Below are 26,471 nucleotides of genomic sequence, written 5' to 3' on the forward strand. Positions count from 1 at the left end.
GGAAGTCCTGGCTGCACTGAACGAATACAAATCCCCTGAGCCGGATGGTGTGCACCCAAGAGTGCTCAAGGAAGTTTCTAGAGAACTTGCAGAGCTCTGTCCATCATCTTCAAGGCCTCCTGGAGGACTGGGGATGTGCCACAAGATTGGAGAAGAGCGAATGTTATCCCGATCTTTGAAAGACAGGGGTTATATAAAAATCCTTGATAGACCACTCGTGTGGATTGTCTCCTAGTCTGCTGAGTCGATCTGCAATGGTATTGTCTACCCCAGTACATGTACTGCATCTATGTGCACGCCGTGATCTACAGCCCAATTCCAGATTGACATGGCTTCCTCGCAGAGGGTCTTGGATGTGGCACCCCCCTGCTTGTTGAGATAAACATAGCAACAGAATTGTCTGTGAGGATCAGGATGGATTTATCTCTCACCATATCCGAGAACGAGATTAAGGCATAATGGACTGCTCTTTTGAGTAGGTGAATGTGTGATTCCCTCTTGTGTCTATCCCATATCCCATGGGTGTAAAGGTCCCCACAATGTGCTCCCCAACCCAAGTTGGATGCATCTGTAGTAATGGATACTTCCAAGACGTGTGTCCAAATGGGATCCCTTCTAATAAGTGTGCATCCACTAGCCGCCACTGCAAGGATCTTATAACCCTTCTAGGGATATTAAATCTCCTTTCCTGTGAGTCCTGCTCACTGTGGAACACCAAAATGAACCATAGTTGTAGTTCCCACATCTTTAGCCTAGCAAAGGGAACTACTGCAGTGGATCTTTTTTGCTGACTGGAAACAACACCTTTGGAATATTCTAACCAGGCCTTTTATTTATTGAATCCTTTCTACAGGTAAAAAGGCTGTTTGTGACACTGTCTAAAACTGCTCTTATAAATTGAACCTTCCTTGCTGGGGTTAGTTTGGACTTCTTTTGATTAACAAACTGTCCTAGCTGCAAACAAGTACATAGAGTTAATTCGACTTGCATACATATTCCTCTTATTGGCCTGTAATCAGCCAGTCGTCAAGATAAGGGTAAATACAGCAGTTTAGCATCCTTAAATAAGCAATGACTACCACCATGCGCTTAGTGAAAACATGGAGTGCTGTAGGTAACCCAAAGGTAGGATGCAGTACTGATAAATCTTCCCTTCATAAGTGAACCTTAAGAATTTCCTGTGTGTCATGTGAATAGACCGGAAGTACGCATCTTTTAGATCTAATACGGCAAACCAACAGTTTGAGGTTATCAATGACATGACTGTATGCTATGTGGTCATGTGAAATTTGCGGATAGCAATAAACTTGTTCAGGTTCCTTCTCCAATATTGGCCTATGTCCCGTCTTTCTTATCTACCATGAAAAATCTGGAATAGTACACCCTAATTGCTATTCCCCTTCAGGTAGTTGTTGCACTGTGCCCTTGTCTAGCAGTGCTCTGAGATCTACCCTCCAATTCGGAGAATCTCTGAGAATCTGAAAAAATAGGGAGACTCAGACATGGGGAACCTTTAAATTCAATTTTATAACCAGTGTTAACGATTTTAAAAACCCAAACATTGGTGGTAATGCTACACCAAACTGAATAGCAAGCTTGAAGCCTCTCCTCAAAGATGGGGTCTCGCCCCTGTTCTAGTCAGAACTGTTTCAGGGTTTGAGATTTTTCCTTGGAATGATGGGGTTGCGATCCTTGTCTCAGTCTGTGGGCCTGCTTTCTCCTTGCAAAGTTGCCCTGATTGTTTCGGTAAGGGCGTACCCCTGTACCGTGATTGCTGCTTGAATTGGCTTCTTCCCTGCCCTTGTGGAGTTGGCAGTATGATGCCATAGGAGCGTGCTGTTAATCTATCTTTCCGTTTTTGTTACAGATATTCGTCAGTCTTTTCAGAGAATAACATTTCCCCTTTAAAGGGCAGGTCCTCCACTCTATTTCTTGTCTCTGTATCTAACGTGCCAAAGCCCTGTAGGCAGTGTGTCTTCTCAATACCACACCAGACATCATGACTCTCGCAGAGGTGTCCGCCACGTTTTGACCTGTGTTGACCTGGTGTCTTGCTAACCTCACTGCCTCCTCCTGGATGGCTTTTATTAGCAACTTTTGATCTTCGAGTAACTTGTTGTGGAAGGCAGCCACCTTGTTCCATAAAAATCTCTGGTACATCCCCATCATGGCGGCATAATTTGCTATTTTAATGTTCAGCACAGCTGAAGAATAAATCTTCCTCCCCTACACGTTTAATTTCTTTCCTTCTTTATTGGAAAGGGTAGAACATGGGACCTGTCTCTGCCCTGATTGTATCTCCTCTATGACTAATGAGAAAGGGGGAAGGTGTGTTGACAGGTATGGGAAGGACTCATCCTTGATTTTATAAAGACCCTCTGTCTTTGTCATTTTTGTATTGCATTTAGCACAACATTTGAAAAGATCTTCTCTGACATTTTAATACTCAAGTCTGCTCCAAAGAGAAGAAAACCTAACTACTTATCTCCAAAGCGATCAGCTAGAACCTCTTCAAATGGCAGCAAAAGGGGAACTGAGGGTAACAGAGGGTGTCCTGCCTTCCAAGGTGTTGTTTTCGGCGGGAAACAGATGTGCATGCATGCTAGGAGACGAGGGTGCCCTCTGGTGGAAATTCAAGCTTAAAAATCTCCAAATTGGCAGGCCTGCGCATGTGCAGTCCCATGTGGGACTGCTCAGAAGACCAAAGATGAACCCAGCTTACAAGAGTGACAGTACTTGAAAAAGAGAAGCCTTTGTATCTGATACTTTCCACTTCCTGCACCATCTGGCAAATGCTTTCCCACGTGACATTGTACAATCTTGAAATGGATGTTTTCTGAGAAGCCAACATGAAGAGCCACCTCCCTGAAAGATCTGCTGCTATGTAGGCTTGCCTCTCCTATCAAATGTGGGTCCGGATTCAGGATGAGCCCCTGATAAAGCAGGTCACCTGGGATCAGGGTGGATAAAAATCAATGATTTTTAAATTTAAATCGCATTTCAATTGACAAAATGCTTTTTGAGGAAAAGTCTATCTAAAGATAGTTTGCCATTTATTATAGCCCAAGATTTTTTCATCATGAAATAAGGATTAATTTTTAGAACAGATTTATATATCGCCCTTCAGGACAACTTAATGCTCACTCAGAATGGTTTACCAAGTGTGTTATCATCACCACAACAATCACCCTATGAGGTGGGTGGGGCTGAGGGAGCTCCAAGAAGCTGTGACTGACCCAAGGTCAGCCAGGTGGCTTCAAGTGGAGGTATAAGGAATCAAACCCAGTTCTACCTCTTAACCACTACACCAAACTGGCTGTAGTAGTATGAGGCTGTATATTCAGGGGATCTTAAAATAATTTTGTAAATTCATTTTGTAAATGAATTCAAATAATTAATTCATTATGGTCCCAATGTCATGCCCTCCCAGAGATTTCTGTAAGATTATTTTGGGAAATTTTTCTATCTAGAAAATGCCATCACAGATGATTAGTTCTACAGTTCCCAAAACTGAATTGGTGTCTGCAGAGATTGGTGTCTGCAGTGACTCTTCTTAACAACAACCATGTTTTAAAATAAACATATCAAGTTGAGAAAGAGACCTCAATTCTATTGTTCCTCTGCAAAACTATGTACACAGAATCAATCTCTTACCTCTTAAGTGCTAAGTTTCAAGAAGTCCAATGAACAGAAGATTGTTTGGAGTGGAAGATGTTAGGAGCACAGTGTCAGGAGAGAGGGGCAAGCAGTACAATCAAAAGTGAAACTTTTTGAGCAGAATACTCCAGAAGTCTTTAGATCTTTGTGAGTGTAGCCTGAGATTTATTATACTATTCTCTCCCTTGAAAAGAAAACCTATAATGGCAGCAGGCTGTAAAACAGACCCACTGGGGGAATATTTTTGTTTAACCACATTAGTTAACAAATACGTGTAAAGCAAATACAAGAATAATATGCTACATAATGTTACTGTTTTAGTTAAATAAAACATTTTAAATAGTTACTGTATGAGCACTCTTGGGTGCACAAATCCCCTGGGCCGGATGGTGTGCATCCAAGAGTGCTCAAAGAACTTTCTAGAGAACTTGCCTCTGTCCATCATCTTCAAGGCCTCCTGGAGGACTGGGGATGTGCCACAAATGGTATCCCAATCCTTAAGAAAGGGAAGAAGGATGACCTAGGAAACTACAGGCCAGTCAGTCTGACCTCTATTGCTGGAAAGATATTAGAGCAGATTTTAAAGGGATCAGTCTATAAGCATCCGAAGGACCGCTTAGTGATCCGGGGAAGTCAACATGGTTTTGTCCCCAACAGATCATGTCAGACCAACCTGGTTTCCTTCTTTGATTGAGTGACGAGCTTACTGGATCGTGGGAACTCTGCTGACATGATTTACCTGGATTTCAGTAAAGCTTTTGATATGGTTCCCCATGACATTCTGATGGGTAAACTGGAAGACTGCGGACTGGACTATAGGGCAGTTCAGTGGATAGAGAACTGGTTAGAGGACCGCACCCAAAGAGTGGTGGTCAATGGCATTTCATCAGATTGGAGAGAGGTGTCCAGTGGGGTGCCGCAGGGCTCGGTTTTGGGCCCGGTACTTTTAAATATTTTTATCAATGATCTGGACGAAGGGGTAAATGGGCTACTCATTAAATTTGCTGATGATACCAAATTGGGAGGAGTGGCAAACACCCAAGAAAATAGAGTTAGTATTCAGCAAGACCTGAATACTCTGGAGAAGTGGGCGGTTGTGAACAGGATGCAATTCAACGTAGGTAAGTGCACAACATTACATCCGGGCCACAAAAATGTGAAGCACAAATACAGGATGGGGGATACACTTCTGGGTACTAGTGTATGCAAGAGAGATATTGGGGAAAGAGTGGCCTGTAAACTAAATATGAACAGTCAGTGTGATGCGGTGGCAATAAAGGCAAACTCAGTCTTGGGTTGTATCAAAAGGGCCATTGCATCGAAATCGCAGGTCATAGTCCCTCTCTATACTGCTCTGGTCAGGCCGTACCTGTGTGCAGTTCTGGGAGCCTCACTTCAAAAAGGATGTGGACAAAATCAAGAGGGTGCAGAAGAGAGTGACAAGGATGATCAGGGGTCTGGAGACTGAGCCCTACGAGGAAAGGCTGAGGGCCTTGGGAATGTTTGGTTTGGAGAAGAGGAGATTGAGGGGGGACATGATTGATCTCTTTAAATATTTGAAAGGCTGTCATTCGGAGAAGGGCAAGGAGCTGTTCTAGTTGGCAGCAGAGGATAGGACTCCCAGCAACGGGCTGAAATTACATGCAGAAATTACATGCTGGATATTAGGAAAAACTTTTTCATGGTCAGAGTAGTTCAAAGGCGGAATCAGCTGCCTACGGAGGTGGTGAGCTCCCCTTCACTGGCAGTTTTCAAGAAGAGGCTGGATGAATGTTTGCCAAAGATGCTTTAGGCTCGTCCTGCATTTGGCAGGGGGTTGAACTCAATAGTTGCGAGAACTGATACCACCATGCCCAATGGTATATCATATACAAATTCTGCTTGCTCCTACTTCAATTTTCTCATGACTTCTGGGGATGGCATAAAAAAATCCAAGCAGCCAGGGCATTAATGTATTCCACACCACTATGTTCAGAATGGGTGAAGAACTTGGCCACAAGAGCTTTCCTGAGGTGAAGTGGTTCCAAGCAGAGGGCTAATTTTATGAAAAAATTCCAGTTTGAGAGCCCATTCTCTGGATCCAGACAATGTATTTGTAGGCTGGTGACTCTGCTGCTGTACTCCACTGTAAGTGAAGACAGCTGATTCTCTGTTCATGTTCTTCTGAAGGACTCTGCATTTGGTATGCCTCCCTCCATCTATTTATACAGGCCTTTGCCATCACAGTGTCAATGTTTAAGCATACAAGCAACCTCTGACTTCTAGGACCAAGGGCCAGGAAGGTAATCTGATCACGTTTAGTTCCAAAAAGTTGACACCCACCACCACAGCTTCTGCCTATGGGAATTCAGACTCTGAGCTTACTATCCTTACAGGCTGGCATTCATGCAAGTCCTGAAGATTCTGATCTGAACTGGATCACTCTGAATAGGAGTATCTAAAGCTGACCACGCCATGACGTGTTGATGCTGGTGACATAGTGACTCATCAATTGCGTGAGAGCAATGTCACTATAAAAGGGGTGCAGAGTCCACTGAAGGGTTTTCAAATGAACATGTACCCAGGCAACAGAATCTATGCAGGTGCTCAGGGATTACTGCATTTGAGTCAGATCCTATGTTCTTGAGATCCTCACGTGCTTAGCTGATCACACCAGTTTCTTTTTCCTGCCCTGTAGAAGGAAAAACCTTCCTTTGCTTGAACCGATGACAGACACTAGCAATTGGTGATAGTTTCCACACTGATGAAGCTGAGTTATGTAGGCTAAGTCTCTGACTGTCCTGCCCCTTGAGTAGGACCTGATAAGCAGGCTGTCTAAACAGGGATGAACTTGATTGTCCCTTCTTCTCAAGCTCACTAATAGAGCTACCATGAACTTAGTAAATACCCTGAGGGGCTGAAAAGTACTAGGTAAAAGCAAGTTAAGCTTAGAGAAAAATTCTACCCAAACTTAATTGCTGAACTTTATTCAGTAGAATTCAATAAACGCTGGTCATCGCAGCTCAGCTGTTCCTTGCTGTTCCTTTGCGAAGGAACAACCAAGAAACACTGCTTCCTGCCTTTTTTAATCAGTTGGGGGGGGCAGTGAGGCAGAGGGGAGGGGGAAGGGAGTGGGGAGAGAGTGGCCAATCCTTACAGGAACTCTCCTTCTCTGGCCAATGGGATTCTCAAGAAGCAGACTGCCTTTTTTTAAAACTGCTGCAAGGAGTTAAATTAGGAGGCTTGTCTCAGAGTAGCCTCCATTTTGCTCTGGCCTGGAGACGGAGAGACAGTGCCTGCTTGTTGCTGTTGCTCGCTCTCTCTCTGTAGTCTGGAACTCTGGCCTGCTTTGGACTGCGACTGGATCCTGACCTTGCATGAGTGGATTCCTGGCTGCTGCTGCTGCCGCCTGTGCTGAGAACTACCACACCTGGAGGACTTCTGCTGCATCTGGAGGACTTCTGGTGACTGCTCCTGCCTGGTTTGAGAGTTGTTAGACTCACTGAGTTTTTTCTTTCCTTGGGGGGGGAGGAGGTTGGCCTGGTGTCTGGGAAGGATAGGGTTGGGGGGAAAGGGAAAAGTATTTTTAGTTTGCATTTTTAAAACTGCTTTTTTGTTGTGGGAAGGTGCCTTGGTTGGGCTTTTTCGAGAGGGGGGTTGGTTTCTGGCTTTTGAACTTAGTTATATTTTTATTGTTTTGCTGCTTTTTCTTCAGGGGGGATTTTTTTATTTTATCCAGTTGTGAGTGCTTTCTTTATTTTCATGGCATAGTTAGTTGGCATTCAGTTGCTGTTAATTTTTGCAGGTTCAGTTGGGGTTCTGGCATAGAAGTCTAGTTTGATGTTTAATTCTTGCTGCTTGTTCTTCTGGGGAGGCGCTGTTTTATTCAGCTGTAGGTAGTTTGCTGGGTTTTTTCTGTGTGTGAGGAGCTTTGGTTGGGCTTTTGTGGGGGGTGCTTTGGTTTGGCTTTTATTTATTATAGTTAGTGTTTATTTTACTGTTCTTCTAGGGGGGGTTCTTCTGTTTTATCCTATTGTTGGAATGCTTTGTTTGCTATTTTATAGCTGCTTATTAGATTCACTTGTTCTTTGGGGGGGGGTGTATTCTCCCCTGTTGTGGGTATTTTGTGCTGTAAATTTTTGCTAGTTCTTTGGGGGGATGGTGACGTTTCCCCCTGTTATTGGGGGCTACTCTTTCTTTATAGTAATTTGGTTGGTATTCCTGTTTTCTGGTACAATAGAGGTTGTATTAATCTCACACTATGTAATCCACCTTGAATCTCCATGAGAAAGGCACACTATAAATAAATAAATAAATAAATAAATAAATAAATAAATAAATAAATAAATAAATAAATAAATGGAGATGGCTGGGGACACATTCTTTGGGAGGCCATTAAGTGCTGCCCTGGGTCCAATCTCCCTAAAACTTTGGGGGTCTTGAGATGACAGCAAGGACTAGGTCCCCGGCAAATTTGGTGGATTTTGCTTGCAAAATGCCACCCCCAGCCTCCTGGATAGCCCCATAGGGAATAATGGAGATTGGAGGTGGCTGGGGGCACTTTCTTTGGGTAGCCATAAAATGGCTCCACAGGTCCAATCCTTATGAAACTTCAGGAGTAGTTTGGAGTAGGTCCCCTGCAAATTTGATGAAATTTGGCCAAAAAATTATCAACCCCAGGCCACCGGAAATTTCCAAATTGAGTTTCTCATAGGAAACAATGGTCAAATTTGCTCTGTATTATGGAAATGAACTGGAGAATGAATTTGGTATTCAGGGGATACCATTTTTTTTCAATTTGGATTTCTGAACCCAATTGTTTTTCCTGTGCACACCCCTAGCCATGTGTCTAACACCTTGGCAAACTCAGTTTATCCAAGTGGCATTACTTACAGATATATGAAAAACAATAAATTATACTCACAAGTCTCAATGCATCCCCCCCACCCCCACACACCAAGTTTATGCCAACCTTCCCAGAACTATTGGGACCACATGGTTCATAGAACCAAGCAGACAGGACTTTACATGACATCACATCCTGCCTACCTCTCCAAGAGCTTTATCTTTTGGTCTGCTGCAACACCTCTGCACAGCAAGGTGAAGGTGCCCGGGCTGGCTCTGCCACCATGCTACAAGATGTAGTGTCACACTGATGTGAGAATCCTTGAGCCTAATTTTTCATGCTCCTGTAAGGGAGTGCTATGTTTCATTATGCCCATAACTGTAGAATAGTAAAACAGTGAAACTATAATCTGTTACATGATAGTATTGAATTTCAATCTTGAGTTTTAACCAGTTGTCCACCGTAATAAGCAGCTAACTAGTCTGAACACAATACAGTTTTAATGATGCTCCAGCATTAACTCCAATGCACCCAAATTGCAGCTATTAATACAGATCCAACATTATAATGGCTGTTGCCAGTGAATCACACTCTTGGATGTTTCAGACATATTGTCCGACATTGTCACAGCTTGACATTATATATACACATTTCAGACTCACGTGCTCTTTCTTCTGCACCCCCTTTCATGGTTGGTAAACTGTGGTTTGCAGTTCTCTGCTATAGTGGAATCTTAAACCCTGATCATGCAACGTGCAATTCTGGTTTAGAGAGGAACTGCAAACCGGTCTGTTATTTAGGCCCAAAGAACAAAACTAAGATGTACTGGAAGGTGCATGCAAGCCCGAGGCACATTCATGTAACGCCAATTCGTCTTTACATCTGAACTAAGCCACGCCAAAGTACATGGTTCCCTGCTCTGATCTTGCTCCAAAATATTGCAACCATTCAATCGAACCAACTGTGGATAAAACTAGTAAAGCAGAAAACATCCCCTTTGATTTAAGGCCTACATTTCTTCTTTCCAAAGGTACAGTGACCCAAGAGGCTACACTACCACTGAAAAGGCGTAATTTTATAATTTAAAAACAAAAACAAAAAGGCTGCTAAAAATCAGCAACTGTGGGGCAATTAAAAGAATATGCTCTCTAAAGCATTCTACATGCTTCAGTAGGCGTCTTACCACTATCACTGAAAAATATGACCCTACAGATACGATAGAATCAACAGCCTTGGCACTTGGATACCACCTACAGGTATATTAGTGACATGCAGGCTCATACAGCTTGACTTGTACTTATGTACTATTTTTTTCACTATACAACAGCTGTAAAAACTGAAGTGCTTCAAAGGGTACTTATTAGTCCTGTATCGGTAAGACTACCTCAGCAACAGTTTCATTTCCAACTTTTTAGGCATAAAATGCTTTTCCCATTTGTGATTATTGTAATGGGCACCATATTTCCCCCCATTAAATTATAAATTGTAAATTTTATCTGGAAATGTCAGACAGGCAAGTAAGCCTGCCTGCCATACCTGTGAATGTATATCTACTGGGGGTGGGGGATGGGTAGTAGTGTAGTTGCTTTCTTGCTTCACTGTATCTTTGCTATGCTTTGTTTGGGTTGAGCAGTGTTTTCAGCACCGCTGGGACTGAGCATCTGGGAACTGACCGACCTTGAGAAACTCGGCTCTGCATCTCTTCCAGGACTTTCACGCTTTGCAGCTCCGTGCCAGCTTCAACTGACTGTCATTTGAACTGGGGGGAGGAGACTGGGGGTTTAACCTTTCTGGGAGGACTTTGCTTTAGCATTCCAGGCAATTACCATGTACAGTGTACTTCTAGGGAGCAATCACCAATAAAGACCTTTAACTCATACAACTGTGTCTGATGAAGTGGAGAGTCTGAGAGAATCCCCTAGCCAGGCCTGACAGGAAATATACAACACATTTTGGCCATTAAAAACAAAAGCATTCCTTAATTTTTAAAAAAATAAGGTTTAAAGGATACATACTATTACATGTACTACTGTTTCCATAACATTTACTTACATAACAATCCTCCGGTTCAGGAACCAGTATTTCCGTCTGTTTCTGTCATATCCAACTGGTTCGTGTCGAATGTATGGTTTATTTTTTTGGATTTCAGCAATACAGTCGGTTACGCCAGGCACCTTATGTGCTACACAAACTTCACACTGCCATTCATCCTCTGGTACCTCTTCAAGAGGTGGTTTCACACACTCTAAATGGTACACAGCTGAGCAAGTTTCACAGCAAAGCAAATCCCCCAGTTTGTGACAAACTCTACAATGGTCATCGTATTGTATCACACCTTCTGACATTAATTCCTCACGTGCAATGTTTGTTGTAAGAAACTGATCCACTAAAAACTGCAGAACTTTGATTTTATTCTCAACTGGTCCGTAAGGGTAGTCCTCTGCTTCTTGAAAAGGAAGAACATGATGATATTCCTTGTCACTCTCGCAATATACCCGCAGAACCTCAGGCCACGTCATCCCGTCTATGAAGTACAACGTGGAATTAACGCTATCTTTGAGGTCAGCAGGTCCAAAGGTAGTATTTGAAGTGTCTTCTTCACGTAAAACAGCTTTTAAAAGCACTATATGCATTTCTGCCATAAGTGTACACTGCTCCTGACTTACCAGAGCAGCACAGAAGTCCTCAAAACGAAAAGGGGACAAGCGTAAAACAGTGCCAAAGTTCCGCAGTACCTCATAGATGGCAATAACATTCATTATATGCTCATTAGGCACCATTAAGTCCTCTGAGGATTTAGGCAAGTCAAGGGGAGGGATATCCTTTTCTTCCAGTATTGGAGAACGTGGACGATGTACTCTTTGTCTCCTCCTCCCTATAAACAAAGGTGCAAGTAAGGTTTAATTAACGGAAGAAAGTGGTTAAATCCACCAGTTCACATTTAACTTTCACTTATTACGATCTAAACAGAATTCTATTGCCCTGATTCCATTCATTTCAAACTTCAAAGAGATCGTAACCGAGTTTAGTTTAAATTCTGTTTGAGACTAACAAGTTAATGGAAATTCTTGGTGAAAACCAGCAAAGAAGAATGAACAACAGTACAAATAATGTAATAGATACATTTTTAAATCAGTATGTTTACTTCATTATTGACCTATATATTCCATATAAAAACTGAAGCTTAAAGCAACTAATATTATAATCTTTAATATCCTAACCCAGTTGTCCATAAGCAGATTTCATTACAATTAAGAAACTAGCTTTAAGAGGGCTAAGAAATGCCACTTGGCTACTTAAAAGATGATCTAAACCATTCTTTTCTTAAAATAATAATAATAACAATAACAATATTTGATTTATATACTGCCCTTCAGGACAACTTAATGCCCACTCAGAGCGGTTTACAAATAAGGAGAGTAAAGAATGAATACGAAAGCGATAAATGCCAGATGAAAAAAATGTTGGTATTTTGGAAATATCACAATATTTATATTTTTCACTATCATATCTAGGATACCTGAACATTCTTCCCTCTTATAGTATACTTGCTTTATACCTGCAAAAGTTGTTATTGTTGTGGGTTCAACATTCCAAATCAATAATTACTTGAAAAACTGCTTTCCTAATTAATAAACCCAATACTAATTTTAAATGCCAGAATATAGTGCACGTATGAAACAGTTGTACACATTTTAAGAGAAATTCACAGGAAAAAAATTCAATGCATACGAGGAACATATGAAAGCTTCACATTTATTTCCACATATATTTCCTTATTAAAGAGTGGGACTACACATTAGGACATCTATCCACAAAAGCAAAGTATGCAGTTTTCATAATGATAGGATTTTCCAAGTTATTTTACATTCTAGCATAATTGCGAATTGTTCCCCATTGAAAGAAACTATACCTGATTCTGCACACGTTGGATAATGCACTTTCAATGCACTTTATCAATCGTTTGAGGTGGATTTTTTGTTCCGCACACAAAAAAATCGGTTCCAAATGATCTATAAAGAGGATTGGAAGTGCATTATCCAACGTGTGCGGAATCAGCCAAAGACTTTAACTGTGCATTAACTGGATACACAAAGGAGTTTGAGAAAATTATTCTGCGGAATAGGAATGAGAAGCAGTTGAGTTGCAAATGGTTCCCAATGTAAACAAACAGACATGGATACTGTCACCCTTCTCATTCTGTGCACAAGTTTTAACTACTTAGCAAACCACCTTTTCCCTCCACAGATCTACAGTAACTGCTAGAAGTCCTTTGCTTTAAAAAAATCTTCAGCTATGAATAAGCTATTTTCACAAGAATCCAAAAACTACCATCTGTAAAATCCCTAATTAACATCTGTGTACAATAATCTCACTCACACCTTCAAGGTACTACAGAGTTTTGCCTTTAACAATATCCACTGCAATAGATACAAGAAATTAAAATAGCTTCTCACTTGTTATAAATGTGAAATAAGAACTGTTAAAATATTCTTACACAATTACATGATCCTGTAATTTGCTTTTCTTCATGAATTTAGAACTCTAGCTTTAAATTATTGCATTTACCAGCAAAACTACTCTTCCCTAAGATGAAAGTACAATGCACCATAACACTCATACCAATGGATTCCAAATTAAGCATGCCCTGTTTGTAAGGTTTTTTTCTTGCTTCTAAAACTTCAGCCTCAAGAAGGAAAAAAATCTATGGCAAACTTTTTTTTACATACTAGTAGAAGTGAACAATGTATAGGGTTATTATGTCATCTATTAGAATTCACTAATTCAGGATTGTTCCTTAATAAAATTAAATTGTTACCAAAATGTCAATTTTTTCAATGTTAAGAGTTTTCATTTAGTGTTGGCACACCAGTCCGCTGATCCATCAAGTGACCATCTACTATATGACTGTAGTCAAATATTTCACATAGTTAAGAATGCCACAGTATATATGGTAGCTTTCTTTTTTATTTCATTATACTGTCCTTAGCTAACAAGGCCGGGAGTGACAACTTGCTTGCTCTGAAGTAGACATCGGCATGGATCGAAAAATGGATCAAATTTTGTGACAAATTGGGCCAATTCGTGTATTGCGAAAACGCGTTTTGTGAGACCGTGTTTTTCACAAAATCCATGACTTTTGGGGCCAATTCATTCAATTTGTGAATGTTTTGTGATGTCAGACAGGCTGCTGCTGATTCATTGATTCCCTAGGCAACATAGGCCCAGAATGTCTGTAGACTTTTTCATGGAAACCCCAATCTTAGCCCACATAACCTTGATAGGCAGCTCTCCCTGCCAGCCTGAGATCTCCCATTCTGTTCTATAACAGCAACAAGCAGGGGGGAGATGGGCCTTCTGTAGCCATGGGAACACCAATCTCATCCCTCCAAACACTGTTAGGCAGGTTTGTCTGCCAACCAGAGAGCTCCAATTCTGCTCTATGTGAGCGTTTCTTATATAAGGCACAGCCCTGTGCCTCCTGCTTTCAGTTTCAGTAGACAGAGGGAGTAGCTGTTACAGGGATTTGGAGTGAAAGATTTGGGAGTTTTGGCCTGGATTTGCTGCTACTTCAAAACAGACTGAAAGGACTTTATTTTCTGCTCTTGTCCTTGCTGCGAAGGTTGTTGGGTGAGGGTGCCTTTGAATTCTCCCTGCAAGTTTGGCATCTCTGCGCTGTAGGGCCCCAGGATCTGATGAATCATGAATGAATAGTTTCACGAAATGGGGCAATTTTGTGAAAGTTTGTGGAACACGAAGAATCACGAAACTCAGGGTTTGTTTTTTCCTGTTTCGTGCACATCTCACAGAATCACAGTTGGAAGGGGCCATACAGACCTTCTACTCCAACCCCCACCTAATGCAGGATGAGCCTAAAGCATCTTTGACAAATATTCATCCAGATTCTTCTTGAAAACTGCCAGTGAAGGGGAGCTCATCACCTCCCTAGGAACTGATTCCACCTTTGACCGTGAAAAAGTTTTTCCTAATATCCAGCATGTAATTTCAGCATTTAATTTAAGCCCGTTGCTTTGGGTTCTGTCCTCTGCTGCTAACTAGAACAGCTCCTTGCCCTCCTCCAAATGACAGCCTTTCAAACATTTAAAGAGCGCAATCATGTCCCCCCCTCAATCTCCTTTTCTCCAAACTAAACATGCCGAAGGCCCTCAGCCTTTCCTCGTAGGGCTCAGTCTCCAGACCCCGTCCATTCTCGTCGCTCTCTTCTGCACCTTCTCCATTTCCTAAACATTTCCTTTTTCTCCCTTAGCTTATTCTGGAGTGTTCATCCACATCGGTTTCTTGGAGCCCTTACCCATGTTTCTCTCTTGCTGGAATAGTGAGGGGTTGAGCTTGTAAAAAGCTCATGTTTGAGAAGAGCCCACCCTTCACTCGCTCCTTTCTCTTCCAGCACACTCCCCCACGGAATGACTCACATCAAGCCTCTGAATTCATTCAAGTCGGACCTACAAAAATCTAACCTACAAGTCTGGCTACGAACTTCCTTGGACCCCACAGCAACTGGAATTCAAGGAGGACATGGTCACTTCCTCCTAAGGTCCCCACCACCTTCACCCATCTACCAATTCTTCCCTGTTGGTTAATATTAAGTCTAGTATGGCCACGCCCCTTGTAGCTCCCTCCACCATTTGAAAAAGGAAGTTATCGGCCAGGCAGTTCAGGAAGTTGCGTGAGTCTTGTCGCTTTGCTGAGCTTGTCTCCCAGCACACATCGGGGAAGTTGAAGTCACCCATAATTATAAGGTTCTGATGTCTGGATAGTCTACCAATCTGTTCAAGGAGGGGAACAACCATTTCCTCTCCCTAGTCAGGCAGTCCGTAGCAGACTCCAATAACAAAACCCTTTGTCCTGCCTCCCCTTATTTCCACCCATATACTTTCCACTGGGCTGTCAACCACTTTCTCCAGAACTTGCTGACAAGCAAGCCCTCTCCTCACATACAATGCCACTCCATCTCCTCTTCTACCCTTCCGGTTTTTCTTGAACAACTCGTCCCTATCCACTACCACATTCCAGTCATGGGAATCATCCCACCAAGTCTCAGTAATTCCTACTATATCGTAGCCCTCTGTTTGTAAGAGAAGCTCAAGCTCTTCCTTCTTATTACTCATACTTCGGGCATTGGTATATAGGTACTTGTAGTCTTGTACCTTTGTTTGATCTGTCCTACCCAGGTGGGCCCCTGCTGTTATCACTTCTTCAGTGAAATCCCCATGTTGATCGTCCCCTGCCCCTTGCGGCATCAGTTTAAAGCTTTCCTGATGAAGCTCTCCAGGTTCTTTCCAAACATTTTCTTCCCTGACTTTGAGAGGTGAAGCCCATCATGTGCCAGAAGGCCTTCTCTAAGAAAACTTATCCCGTGGTCCCAGAACCCAAAGTGCTCCTGCCGGCACCACCACCTCAGCCAACGATTAACCTTGAGTATGGTCTGCTCCCTTTGCATTCCTCTTCCTTTGACAGGAAGGATAGAAGAGAATACCACCTGTGACCCCACTGTCTTCAACTCCCTTCCAAGAGCTTCATAGTCCTCTTTAATTCTTGCAGTGGTATTCGTGGCCGTGTTATTCATTCCCAGGTGAACCAGCACAAACGGGTACTGATCAGTCAATCTGATCAGCTTCGGCAGTCAGTCTGTAATATCCTGAATTCTGGCTCCCGGCAAGCAACACATCTCTCAGAGTATCTGGCTTGGACACATGACGTTCCATACCCCTGAGCAGAGAGTCCCTGATGACTACCACCTTCTGTTTTCTTCCACTTCCATGTGGTCCCATGCCCTCTTCATTCCCTCCTCCAGGTTTTTGTGGTTCTCCTACCGCTCTCAGCTCTGTCACCATCTCAAGCACCTTAAAACGATTCTTGAACTCCAGTGGACCAGAGTGTCGCCTTAGTTCACATCTTCCGGTTTATATTGCAGAACTGAGAGGAGGCTCAGAAGGGAGATCGACTCTTCCTTCTTCTCTTGGACTTATTTCTTCATGCTTGTGCAGAGCCCCCAGGCTTGTCTCAGTAAAATCCTCCCCTTCCTTGATTTCCTGAAGGGTGGTGATCCTCTCCTCTAGGCTCTGAATCTTCTCGTCTAAAAGCCTGACCAGCTTACACTTCTGACAAGTGAAGTCCGTCTTCTCTTCTGGGAGGAAAACAAACATGGCACACTCCATGCAGGTAACTGGAAAGAGGCCTTCCGTCAAGAGGCCTTCCAAGTATATTCCAAGAGTACTCTTCTAGCTGCAGGTCCCTTGCTTTCTCCTTCTCAGAGCCCAGATGGCTGTGATGTGCCTCTGGTGGAGGAGGAGCCTAATTCAATTCAAGGCTCAGTCAGTAGAAGGTGGGGCCAGCAGTTAGCCCCAGGCAAAAACAGACACTCTCCAATCAGTAATAATCCCCCTCTTCAATCAGCAAAAAAAGACAAACAGAAACACTTACTCCAACTGGGACCACTTTACAGCAGGCTCTACACACTCACACAGCCACAAACACTGTCCTCCCACACAGTAACCTCAGCAAATTCCCTCAGCAGTTAAGGAAGTCAACAGAAAAAGACTCGCTGCTCTAGCAGCTCCCTTTTCTGCTTGACTTATGGCAACCCACTGGTGAGGTGTTCATGGCAAGAGACTAACAGAGGTGGTTTGCCATTGCCTGCCTCTGCAATCTCGGTCTTCACTGGAGGTCTCCCATCCAATTACAAACCAAGGCTGACTGTGCTTAGCTTCTGAGATCTGACGAGATCAGAGTCACCTGGGCTATCAAAATGCAATATTTGAAAGTATTTGACCATTATTTGATCAATCCTTTATAACAGTCAAATGCCCACCTTAGTTTTGCTGTAGGCAGTATGACTGGTGTATAGGCACATATAAATAAAAAAATATGTATCAAGAATAAAACTGCTCTGCAATCTTCTCCAATGATACATGCGTGTTAACCAGAGATAAAGGGTGGAAAATTTGCTAGTGCTTTCTTTTTCTCTGGGAAGTTTTCCTTTCCTAAAGATTCACTATTTCATAAAACGGATGTCACTGTGAATACAATAAGGACGCATGGTGGTCACTCTGAAGTTGTAAGTAATGTTTTTTCACAAGATTATTCCTAAGGATTTATGTGGGAGTTGGTGTTATATTCAAAGCCATGAAACTGGGTGTAAAGATACCCTTCTATAAGCTGAAGGAGATCTCTGAACACAACCCACAGTTACATTTATAAGACAAGATATTGTCAAGAAACTGGCCTCTCTTAGCCAATTTCTTGGCTTTCAAAACTTTGGTTCAGGCTTTTGGGCCAATTCGGCTGCAGAAGAGAAATCTTGTGACTTTGATCTAGCAGTTCCCAGAGAGATACGGTTGGAAATGGAACCACAGCTCAAGTGCAGATGAGATCACGGATGGAGATCAGAAGCCTTCAAGGCCAGGAACTACTGCTGCGGTTCCAAAGTGGGAAGTACTGCCTCCTGGGGGTGTGGGGGATTATGTAGGGGGGCACTGGAGGTGGGCTTCTCCAAGCACGTTGTTTGCTTATTTCCAATTGACCAAGCTAGAGCCTAGAGTGAAACATCTTCCTCACTACAAGTTTGCCTCTGCAATGATAGAAATTTGGTGGGAAATTTGGGAATTGTTAGTAAACACATCATCAGAGTTCTAGCCAGACCAGTATTCCACACTTTGAGAAACTGACATCACTGTGTGTATTTTTGTCTGTTGTTTTTCAAATTTTTGGTATCACTGAATCAAGTTCATCAATGTTGTTGAATTAATTAAACCAAACAGCTTTAATTGGATTTTGAATAAATGTGCAATTAATTGTTACTGTTTTGAATTCTACTGTTATCTTCCTTAACGTGCAATGCAAACCACTATTCTGAATAAGGTTTTTTATAGGGTAGGGTACAAGAGGGCAAGGTAGGGGAAACTGAAGATGAGTTTATGGACCAAGGGGGTTACGACCCAAGAAAGTTTGGGACCACTGAATTAGTGGGGCGCTCCTCCCTCACATTCCATCTAATTAGTGCTTGGGATACCATTGTGGGCATGATGCTCTGACTGGGAACACATTTCAGCTGCAGAGGGACGTGGTCACATGCCTTAGCAACACCCTGACAGGTTTAGCAGGATCATGCTATGCTGCAGGCAACGAGGGATAAAGAAGGGTTTTCAGTTTATCCTTTGTTGCTTTCAAGCCATCTTGCTTTTGAACTGGCAACTGGTTTAGGTATCAGCTCTAAGCCATCTTGTTCCTGGACCATACAGGGCTGAGACTTTGGAGTTCTGTTTGGATTTCTGTAATTTTTCTTTCCTATCTTGCACAATATCTACATTTGTGATACTCTGTGGTGTTATTGGGTTTGGGGGGTTCAATCTAACTCCAGTATCTTGGCCTGTCTGGCCTCAGATACCAAACAACTGTTTTATAGAACTTGGTTTGCATGCGTCCTACCTTGCAGACCTGGCTTCTTCAGTAATACCCGATAAGTCTGGAGACTTGGTTTCCTTAGTCTCTAAGCAAAGTGTTAGTTAAGAGGAATTGGTGGCAGCCTGTTATCCTGGGAGGCAAGGACTCTTGTCCCCCACCAGTGTCTTTTGTTCCTTGACCTCCTCCCCAGCTCCTTGAGGACTTCAGGAGTTGGTGACAGATATGAATATTATTTCCGGCAGTACACATTTTGCCCAGGATTATGATACCCATTTAACCTATGTTTCATTGAAACTGCTCTTACGTATCATAATAAACACAGACTACAACAGGTGAAGTTCTGCATGCAGAATGAGGCTTCCCCCCAACTTTGCACTGCAAACCCTCGAGTCCACAAAAAGGCATATCCACAGGTTGGGGAAATCTCTGGAATGACAGAGGGATTGCCACAGGTAAGTGGAGCTGAAGGGAAGAATCAGCAGAAAACAAGAACCTCTCTTTGCACAAGAGGAAGCACATTCTGCTCACACAAGAAGATCTTAGGATTCAAGGCACTACATTTCTCTAATAATAATAAGCAAAAATAAGCTGCCTGTTAGACTAGGTTTGAGCTCACTCTCATCTGGATTTGCAATAGCGTTACACTTCCAGTTGTGCTGCTCCTGCAATGTCCAAAGAGAAGCATGCAGTGGAAGAGATCTGCAAACACCTCCAAAGCTCAAAACACTTTTCCTGTGCAACTTTCCTCAAGGCAGTAGGCTCAACTAAATGCTTCCATATCCAGATCTGTCTGTGGAGGAGGAGGACTAAAAGACAAAAACTTGCTCTAGGATCCCCCCAGTACTGGTGGAAAATCCCGATTTATATTTTATTTCACTCTATTAAATTTCTGGCCCTTGTCATGTATTAATATTTCAAGCTCTCCTTATGTGGAGATTAACACGCACACGCATCACTACTGTTTCAATCAGTTGTTTACAATCTCATTTCCAGAAAGGTTTCATATACTGCCAATAAAATTCTTCAGCTTCAGTAAGAATGGCCAATATTTGGGTGCTGGACAACTTCCAGGTACCAATTCACGTGGGTAGCTAAATATTGGCTTCTGAAGTGGGAGACTGGAGTGTCACAATGCAAGGACTTAAAGCAGGACTGAAGAAAAAGGATCCTCTCTAGGACCCAGCAGAGCTTCAGCAACAGAAAGAGATTCTCTAATGCAGCTGCTCTTTCATCTGCTTCTTCTTTCCTGCATACACAAGGGGAGCCAGCCTCCCGTAAAGGTTTGCAAACCCAGCTGCTGGGCTGAAGTATGGCTGGTGTGAAGACGAGGGAGGGGAGGCGTGGGTGGTAAGAGCAGAAACCAGGTCCACAGCTACTGCGGAGGGATACACTGAGGGAATATGACAGTTGTCTATCTCCACTTTTTAATTTTAAAAAGAAGAAAAATAAGAATATTTCTAGCACCTTTCCTTACTGAAAGGTAAGGGGGAATGGGCATGTAATTCCCCCCCCCCTTTCACAAGAGCCGGGGGGAAAGAAGCTGCAAGACAGCTTGGGAGCCGTCAGTCTTTCACGGTCTCTTCCGTAACAGTTTCTCCTTTACTGTATTTCTTTCTTATTTACATTCTTTGTTCCCCCTTAAATGTTAGCTGTGACAAGTGAGAGCAGTAGGCAGAAAATCTGAGCAAGATCTATATTTTAATAATAATAATAATAACATTCAATTTATATACATTTATATACTACCCTTCAGGACAACTTAATGCCCACTCAGAGTGGTTTACAAAGTATGCCATTATTATCCCCTCAACAAAACACCCTGTGAGGTGGGTGGGGCTGAGAGAGCTGTGGCCGGCCCAAGGTCCCCCAGCTGGCTTCAGGGGGAGGAGTGGGGAATCAAACCCGGCTCTCCAGATTAGAGTCCCGCGCTCTTAACCACTACACCAAACTGGCTCCCCCTGCTTTAGACTGCTGCTTTGCTTATGGTGGGGAATTTGGAGGGTGGGAGGGTAAACAAGTGGGATGAGAAAAATGACTGTCTAATCTCAGTCTAATATCTTTTAAAATCACTAAATGAAATCCTCACTGCTGCAACTGTGGCGGAGAGTGCCCTCAAGTCATAGCTAACTCCTGGTGGGGTTTTCATGGCAAGAGACTACCACTGGTGGTTTGCCATTGCCTGCCTCTGCAACCCTGATCTTCATTGGAGATCTCCCATCCAATTACTAACCAAGGCCAACCCTGCTTAAGCTTGTGAACTGGCGAGATCGGGCTCACCTGAGCTATCCAGGTCAGGGCCACTGTTGCGACTAGACTGTGTGAAAGGCTTCAAAACAGTTGAATGGAATACTATGAGCAAGTTCAGAATGACTTTCTTTCAAAACACACGAAGCACACATCTATCTATCTATCTATCTATCTATCTATCTATCTATCTATCTATCTATCTATCTATCTATCTATCTATCTATCTATCTATCTATCTATCTATCTATCTATCTATCTATCTATCTATCTAATTTGATCGGACGAGTTTCTGGATAGCAGGGGGTGATCTGCAACCAGGTGCTACTCTGGAACCCCTCATTTTAGTAATTAAAACACTGATTAATAGCAATCTCCCCACCCAACACAGTTCTGAATCCTATTCCATAGTCTTACACTCTGCACCATCTCTTGGAAAGAATACAGGTACAGCTAAATCAACAAAAGGCTCAAAATATAAGCAAATCACTTTTCCCCCTAGATGCCTAATGACATGCCACAGTAGAAATATATTAGCATCACAAGCCCCAATTTTTACACTGTGTTTTCAGTCTGTACCCATTTCATAGTAGCACACTAGTTCCTGTCCAAATGCTAGCCTTTTAAAGCATTAAAAAAAACCCTTGAGAAATCACAAGGAAAATATGAGAACATTCCCAAAGGACACACATAACATTATAGAATGAAGGAGGTATAGCTAGATCATTTATTGATTTGGGTGCATTCTACTTTAGTTTTTATATTTGTATCTTATGGTGTGTTGCTTTTATAGATTCTGCTTTAATTTATCAAACACTACCTGCAAAGTAGCAGCAGAACAGAAATCTTTATATTAACAAATGGTATTTTTTTTAGTAACACACCGATCTCTGGCCTTGCCACCCTTCTCCCCCATCCCAACGAAAGCTTGAACTCTTCAGAATCTCTACTGAGTTATTTTCAGGTGCTAAAGCTGCGTTGTGCCTTTACATCCTGACTCCCTTCTTTGCTTCACCCCTGCTGCCTCACATATGGGATGTAAAGGCTCAGGGATCTCCACTCTTTATCTGGAGAAGGGAGCTTTGACTCTCTTGTTAATCTCTAAGGTGCCACTGGACTCAAGTCTTACAGTTCTATTGATAAAGAAGTTCAGAACTGAACATTTCAAGTTCTTCATCATAGTTTTTTCTCCACTTGATCAGAGGTTTGCTCATAGCCGAGTCCACCTTGAGTCTCAGTGAGAAAGGTGGACTATAAACAGCAAAGTTCTACTGAGTTCCACAGAATTTACTCCAAAAAGCGAGCACAGGATTGCAGCCCTAGTCTATTTTTCATTGCTTTCCCAATAAGCATTCTTAGAGCACAACCTTTCGTGTGCGTGATTCCTGTACTGTTGGAGAAGGACCCCTTCGCTCCTGCTGGCAACTTCAGCTCTTTGCAGAAATGTGCATGTATAGTGAATGAGTGCTACCACAGTCTTATGACACCTTAAGAGAAATCAACATAAAGCATGTACTTTGTGAGATTCTTAAAATTTTAATTAAATTAAAATATTGTGCAAAACTCCTAAATCAATCATGTAGACTTGTACTGCAAAGTTTCCTACAAAGAAATTTTAACAGTAGGTAACTAAGGAGCGTGTATTAAAGATACATAAAAATGTTTATTAGAAATGGGAAAGCTAACACATCTACACAGTTATGAGAAATCTAACATCACCTATCAACATAATCAGAGGAGCTCATGATTCGTCCAGTCATTGGTTCAGTGTACTAAAATCAGTAAGAGTTAAAAATAATGGCTTCCCCACTGCCTCCTGGCCTGCACACAGTGCAGCCTAGGATTCTAACTAACTTTGCAGCTAATCACAGCACACCTAAGCAGCATATAAATCCCAGCCATGGCACTCTTATCTAACATGACATAGTGCACAGCAGGGGAGGGGACCACACCACTCTGACCTCACGTTTACCCAACCAACATAGGATTATAACAAACAAAGGAAGAGTATTCTGATAACACTTCTCTCCTCAGTATCCTTACATGTATACTCTTCAATATATCTAATTCTCAATGTAGATCCATCTGTGGATATTTAAATCTGGGGACTGGAGCCATGAACAAACAAGGTGCGTCTTTCTACAAACCTCATGTTCGCAGAAAAATCTGAAATCTTACCAAAAAAAAATACACCGAGGGGTTTAAAAAACCCAAAATTAATAGTAGCAAAGACTGTACCGTATATATGACTCACTTAGGCTCAGCTGCTTGGTGCTGTTCAACAGCAGATGCTCCACAGAGGCCAGTGTGGTGCAGTGGTTAGTGTCAGACTAGGATCTGAGAGATCCATGTTTAAATCCCTGCTGGGCCACAGAAGCTTCTTGAGTGACCTGGGGCCAGTCACACACTCACAGCCTAACCTACCTCACCGGGTTGTTGTGCAAATAAAAAGGAGAGGACAATAATGCAGGCTGCTGTGGGTCTCCACTGTGGAAAAAGGTGAGGTATGAATGAAGCAAATCGACAAATATAGTGGAAGATAAGCAGAAGATAAAAGGTTGGGTGTGTGGGTGGGAAGGGGGAAAAGAAGCAGGGAAAGGTGTGGCCTGCCAGGAGGAGGAGGGAATGAGGAAATGATGTGGGAAGGAGCATACAGGGGGAAAATGAGGTGCTTCCCACAAGTCCTTGAAGGTTCCCAATGGCTCAATTGGTCGCAGCTCAGCCAGGAGGCCAGAACCACACAGATTTTTCCAAGGGAGATGCTGCCAGGCAGAAGGAAGGAGGGAAACCTGAAGACAGGAACAGATAAAGGCAGATTGACTGACGGGCGAGAAAGAGAGAAGGCAGCGGGGAAAAGGGGGAAGCTATGGGGGCTGAGGGGAAAAGGTAATAGGGAACAGAGAAAAATGAAATGTCCCCCACTTGTCAGGATACTAACACCCAACAGTAATCTACTCTACTCTTCCAGCTGGAAATTCAAGAACAACGTGCTCCATGCAAGTGAGGAGAAGGTTCCACACCTCAGGATTTAACTCCTGCAAAACGTCTACCACGTCTTCCCTATTTTCAACAAATAGCTGCTATATATTGGCTGAACAATCTTTCCTCCCTTAATGGCTGATTGATTTTGATTTGATTTATTCAATTTTTAGTCCTCCCCCCCACCCCCGCGAACGGGCTCAAACAGTGCCACCAACACCAGGGGTGCAGGGCAAGTATGCACAATACCGGGGGGGGGGGGGCTTCCTTGGAGATGTTCCAGCAGTACATCACTCTGTGCAGCGTCTTCCCAATATAACCTCATGTGCAAGAAGGAACAAAACTGTATTTCTGGGTGACTACCAGACACCTCAACCATTGCTTCTGCTGGCCAAACACTTACGATACCTTTCGCCTTGCTCAATCAGAACTCAGCCACAGCAGAAACTGCAGGTAAGTGTTCCAATGCAACTGCCTACAAAGCTCAGTTACTACACTGTGTTTTCCTCATATGAATCCCATACTGTGGGAACCCCCCAGAGAGAAGGGGGACTAGAACAGAACCATGCGTAGAGGGCATAAGCCCACCTGCTGTCTGCTGCTACTGTGGAACATTACTTAATACTATCCTTGTGTTGTCTTTTGATTCCTTGCAAGCAGACTTCCAATGGGGAAGAGTCATGATGGATGCTATTCACAGGACAGTGTTACCCACCTGCTTAGGTGCCAACACAATTAAAGATGTAAAATTCCTGGAATTGTTTAAAGCATAGAAACCTGCTACATGCCAAAGACAAAAAGAACGTTGGGAAAAATGGAAAAATATGCACTACATTGTCAAGTCTAAACCAATTCTCCTGCACCACTACAAACTGTTTCATGGTAATCAGCAAAACTGTACCCATCACGGGCTATTACTCCAGTGTCTGTCAAAACATAATAACAACGTAATAACATTTGATTGATATACCGCCCTTTAGGACAACTTAATACCCACTCAGAGCGGTTTACAAAGTATGTCATTATTATCCCCACAACGAAACACCCTGTGAGGTGGGTGGGGCTGAGAGACCTCCAGAGAGCTGTGACTACCCCAAGGTCACCCAGCTGGCTTCAGGGGGAGGAGTGGGGCATCAAACCCGGCTCTCCAGATTAGAGTCCTGAGCTCTTAACCACTACACTGGCTCAAAACAGCTTCAAGCACCATAGAAACCTTACTAGAGTAAGAGAATTAGTACCCCCATTCCTCTGACTTGTTTTCACCCCATTAATGATACGATTTATTAATTTTTTTTTCAGAGCGCTGTCTCTGAACCACACACAGGACTTGAATCAGGGAAGGGACCTCAGACATGTTCCAGCCATGCTGTTTCACAACTACTACCCTTTCTCTGCTAGCTTTCCTGCTCTGACATATATGATGAAATTTATCCGACTGCAATTCCAGCATACCTACGTGACCGCCTCTCTATGTTCCTCCATGGCAGCTTTGCTCATCTGAACAAGGTCTCTTGCAGGTGCCACCCTGCACACGGGCAAAATCAACAGCAGCCCATACACGGGCTTTCTCTGTGGTGGCCCCTACCCTTTGGACCAGCCTGCCTGAGGATGTCAGGAGAACCCAACTCTCCTGGCTTTCCACAAACAATGCACAACTGAATTATTCAAAAGGTCTTTTTATTCAGATAAGAGGGTTGTATTGTAGGGAGGGGGTCTCAGATGCTTCACTAACTAGTTAGGGACCACAGACTTTACCACTATGTTACCTTGCAACCTATCTGTTGTTTTAAGTATGTGCTCCAATGTGCTACCTGTACTTCAAGTATGATCCTACTGGGTGGTTATATATATTGTCTATTATCAGACCTAGAATTGCTTGTGTTCTGTTTCAGCATTTCTTCAATTCTGTATTGGAGTCTTGCTATTGCTATGTCTTTGTAAACTTGTATTTATTTACTCTACGGCATTGTTCATGGAAAAGTCCTTGATACTGATTGTACTAATCTCACACTATGTTATCTTCCCTGAGTCTCAGGGAGAAAGTGGACTATAAATGACATAAATAAATAAAATAAAATAATTAAAATTGTATCAAACTGGCTGTGTGCTTAGACAAATGTTCTGTAATGGATGAGGTATGGGTTCTAGTCCTGTTTTCTCCAGTTTTGGTGCTGTCAAAATCTGTTTCATAATTGACTGCTGCCAATGGTGTCACTGAGGATCCCAATAGTGTTGCCCTATGTTCCCTACTTAAGGATAAAGACTTTCTCCCCTTTCCACTGTTGCTTCTGGAAGAGCACAGGATACTGGCTAGCTATGCCAGCTATGTGGAAGTTCTTCA

General features: G+C 42.8%; 1 protein-coding gene across 5 annotated transcripts in view; it reads right to left on the bottom strand.

Moving 5' to 3' along the window:
* The window catches only part of BPTF (bromodomain PHD finger transcription factor), a 100,779-nt gene that overhangs the window by 65,680 nt on the left and 8,628 nt on the right, over positions 1 to 26,471 (bottom strand). For 4 of the 5 annotated variants that reach the window (XM_054975891.1, XM_054975889.1, XM_054975888.1 and 1 more), the window contains exon 2: positions 10,535 to 11,357. In XM_054975891.1, coding sequence (XP_054831866.1) covers positions 10,535 to 11,357 — 823 coding nt within the window. Of the gene's footprint in view, positions 1 to 10,534; positions 11,358 to 26,471 lie in introns of those variants that run through there. The other variant, XM_054975892.1, reaches the window with a different exon arrangement.

This window comes from Eublepharis macularius, chromosome 4 (genome assembly GCF_028583425.1).
Source record: "Eublepharis macularius isolate TG4126 chromosome 4, MPM_Emac_v1.0, whole genome shotgun sequence".
In the NCBI taxonomy this organism is placed as follows: domain Eukaryota; kingdom Metazoa; phylum Chordata; class Lepidosauria; order Squamata; family Eublepharidae; genus Eublepharis; species Eublepharis macularius.